This window comes from Verticillium alfalfae, genomic scaffold, assembly GCF_000150825.1.
Source record: "Verticillium alfalfae VaMs.102 supercont1.7 genomic scaffold, whole genome shotgun sequence".
In the NCBI taxonomy this organism is placed as follows: Eukaryota; Fungi; Ascomycota; class Sordariomycetes; order Glomerellales; family Plectosphaerellaceae; genus Verticillium; species Verticillium alfalfae.
The window spans coordinates 610,310-613,519 of record NW_003315032.1 but is presented as its reverse complement, the minus strand read 5'-3'; the positions used below and the strand labels follow the sequence as shown (position 1 = coordinate 613,519).

At 56.1% G+C, this 3,210-nt stretch overlaps 2 protein-coding genes across 2 annotated transcripts in view; one reads left to right on the top strand and one right to left on the bottom strand.

Annotated features, from left to right (window-relative positions):
• Nucleotides 1-767: 767 nt before the first annotated feature.
• VDBG_06008 (conserved hypothetical protein) lies at nt 768-2,144 on the top strand (the record flags this gene model as incomplete). The annotated part of the gene is made up of 1 exon (XM_003003520.1): nt 768-2,144. One exon carries the CDS (start codon nt 768-770, stop codon nt 2,142-2,144), a length of 1,377 nt encoding a protein of 458 aa, XP_003003566.1.
• A 575-nt stretch (nt 2,145-2,719) lies between these two features.
• The window catches only part of VDBG_06007 (conserved hypothetical protein), a gene marked incomplete at both ends in the record, with an annotated part of 1,883 nt that continues 1,392 nt past the window's right edge, over nt 2,720-3,210 (bottom strand). Inside the window, one exon of the mRNA XM_003003519.1 lies at nt 2,720-3,191. Coding sequence (XP_003003565.1) covers nt 2,720-3,191 — 472 coding nt within the window. The remainder of the gene's footprint in view (nt 3,192-3,210) is intronic.

Genomic DNA, 3,210 nt, shown 5'->3' with positions numbered 1-3,210 from the left:
TTCCCTCCCTGATGTCGTCCTCACCACCATCCTCATCATCACCACCACCAACGATGACCAGACTAACGATGCCATACCAGGCTCTCTACTTCCATCCCGTACAACCGGCCCTCCAAGCACCAGAACTGGAAGATCCGACCGCTACAACCCCTCCCTAGATGCCGTCATAGTACTGGAGCTGACTTTCAAACAACCCACCCGCATCCTTGCAGAAGCACCTGTCAATTGTCCACCATCCCCTTGCAAGGCCCTCATCGTCTCATGTGCATCTTCTGGCTGTCGAAAGGAGACCTCTCACAGCCTCCGAACAATGTCATGTTGCGTCAAGTACCCAGACTCACCAGGCGCCAGCTTCCCGTCTTTCCACTTTCAGACCTAGCCTATTCTTGGCCCAATTACCTTAGGTACCTTAGCTGGATACCTTAGGGCAGGACTTTGCCAACCATCATGGGACGGTTTTCATGATCTCTGGCTGACTGGGACCGCTTGACAACTGCCTTCAGCCCCGTCCATCGGAGGAGCCATCATCTTGCTCTGCCGGTGGCTCTGACCTTGATCAAGAGGAAGCCACCAACGGACTGGGGGCCCTCTTCCGGTCCATCTTGGTCCCAACTTTGACACCAGTCAAGTATAAGTGCCAGTCCGCCAAAACATTTGACTTGAATAACCTCCTTCCCACCTCATCCCTACAGTCATCCTTTTCTTATTCCCTTCTTGTTCCAATGTCTGCTCCCGTCTCCAGGTTTAGCAAGCTTTCACTTGAAGACATGGCTTCAACATCGAAATCACAAACACCTTGGCTTCCCCTGGACATCTCAGAGACCGACTCGACTTCAGATCCTGAAGACAACTCGGAAGACTCGAGCGCCGAGGACGAGACCCCGGCCATAGTGAGGTCGCCCACAAAGCTCACTTACAAGATCGACAGGCTCTCGGACGAAACCCGCTCTACAGTCCGAGAAGCTTTCAAGGACCCCCCAAGACTATCATTGCAGTACTGTCGTCTACAGGACGACACGTATGCTTTTCAGATGACAGAGATGGTGCCCAGGTCTATTCGAATCGGCTCATCGGAAAGCAAGTTTCCGACGCCTCGATGCTCTTGCGGCCAACAAAACGGACCTTGCAAGCATTTGCTCTGGCTGCTGGATCAGCTGGTTAAACAAACTCTTTACGACCAGGACCCTACTTCACCCTTAACCATGACGCCGAAGGGGTTTGCCGAGGAGCTCGGCGACCCATTTTCGAGCATCTCCGACTTTCACCTCGACGTTCTCGCCGACAGCCTGCGCTGTCGAGTTGTTTACCCTGACTCCGGCGATGATGACGATGATGACGACGACGACGACGAAGATCTTGATCCATCTCGAGTGCAAGAAGCTCGTGAGCTCCTGGCCTCAGTTGCCGTTGTTGATCCCGCAGAGTATCGTAAAGATATATTCACCGACCCTACGCCCGGCACCAACATCATCAAGCGCCGCGACCTTGAGTGTACCATTTTCCGCATGCTCCTCGACAACAACGACTTCTTCCACTACTTTCTTTCCCGCGCTCGCTCCTCAGACCCCATAAAAGACCCCTTCAACAAACTCGAGCAGCGCGTCCGTCGCGTGCTCCGCGACCTGGACGCCTATTCCGCCCGCCCCAGCACCTCCTCCTCCCCGTCCCGTGAGGGTCCTCGCAACGTGGCCTGGGCAGCGCGCCACATCCTCGGCGTGACGACGCTCATCAACACGACAATCTTCAAGCGCGACACCCCCCTCACGTCCCGCGAACGCACCTCGGCAGCACGCGCCCTCGTCCGCATCCTCGCCACCGTCACCGCCCGAAACCGCGACGCACACCCGGGCCCGACCCTTCTCGACCGGAACCTTTACGCCCGTCTCATCGGCGACGCGGCCCGGCCCAACTTTATAATCGACACCCTCCTCCTCCTCCCCGACGCGGCAGCCCCTTTCCTGTCCGACCTCGAGACCGTCGCTGAGGCCATTGGCGTCCACGGCGCCCCGGCCGCCTACGCCGAAAAGCTGTCACGCTTGCTCGCCAGTCTCAAGAAGCCCGCGCGGAGCGGCAGCGGATCGAAGAGGCAGGACCCCTCCGGCGGACAAGGGCCCCAGGGCCGCGGGTCCAAGAGAGTCAAGTGAGCTGCCTGAGCTGCTTTAGCGAGTGAGCGCGCGAGTTGGCGCACCCAATACAGCGGGCCAGAGACGCCGGCGCTTCCGGCCTGCTTTGTTTGGGGGTTGAGGGGGGGGGGTTCCAATGGTGGGAGGGCATAGGCATAGGCATAGCTCCTCCTCTCTGTTTTAGGTCGATTTCCTCCTTTCGACATTCATATGCCCATATCTGGATCTCTTTATCTCTGTCCTTTTTCTTCATCATCGTGTCAGCAGGTCCTGCTAATTGTGACCCTTCCCCCTTCCCCCCCTTTTCATTTTCAAACTTCCGAACACACCATGGCGTGGAACAGGCGGTATACATATTTCCCTCTGCTGTTTGTAAATGGCTTCGCTTGGCCTCGATAGCGCTTACAATGAATATCTTCTCTTGTCACAATCTGATGATCCAGCCCCCTTGCATTGGAAGTGCGCGCTACGGCGTCAAGACCATACTCATGACCAACTTATGAAATCGAGAGGAAGGAGAAAATGCGAGGCAGCGGGGTGCCAATGCCGCTAGCTTTTTTGACTGCTCGGGCACTAAAGATTACGTAGGGGTGGCACTAAGGACTGCCCTTGAGAGTAGACGTTACTGCGTTAATCGTATGCCAAATTTCTGCTTCTTGGCCCATTACTACACCATGATCTCTGTACGAATGGATGCCAGGGCTCTGGAGAACCTGTCGAATCGTTGGTCGATCATATGGGTTATCATCCCACGTCCCATTCTGTTTCTTCGCCTCTCTGTCCACCAGGTACTTCTCCGCCCAACCGACTTCTTTCTCCCACCAGTCCCGCGCCACTTTGATAAGCACCTCGGGGTTGGTGTCCACATTGGCTTCCAGGTCGGCGCGTAGTACGAGCTTGTTGCCGACACGAAGTATTTGATTGTCGAGCGTCTCGCGACGGCCCTTGGTGCACTCGTCAATGAGCTGCCGTAGCCGTGGCGGCGTTCGGTGGTACTCAGGGAATTGTAGGTGAGACTCCCCAACGATAGGAGACCCAGATAGGTGCTTTTTGTGGCGCACTGACGCCCTCAAGAGACACCAGAGTA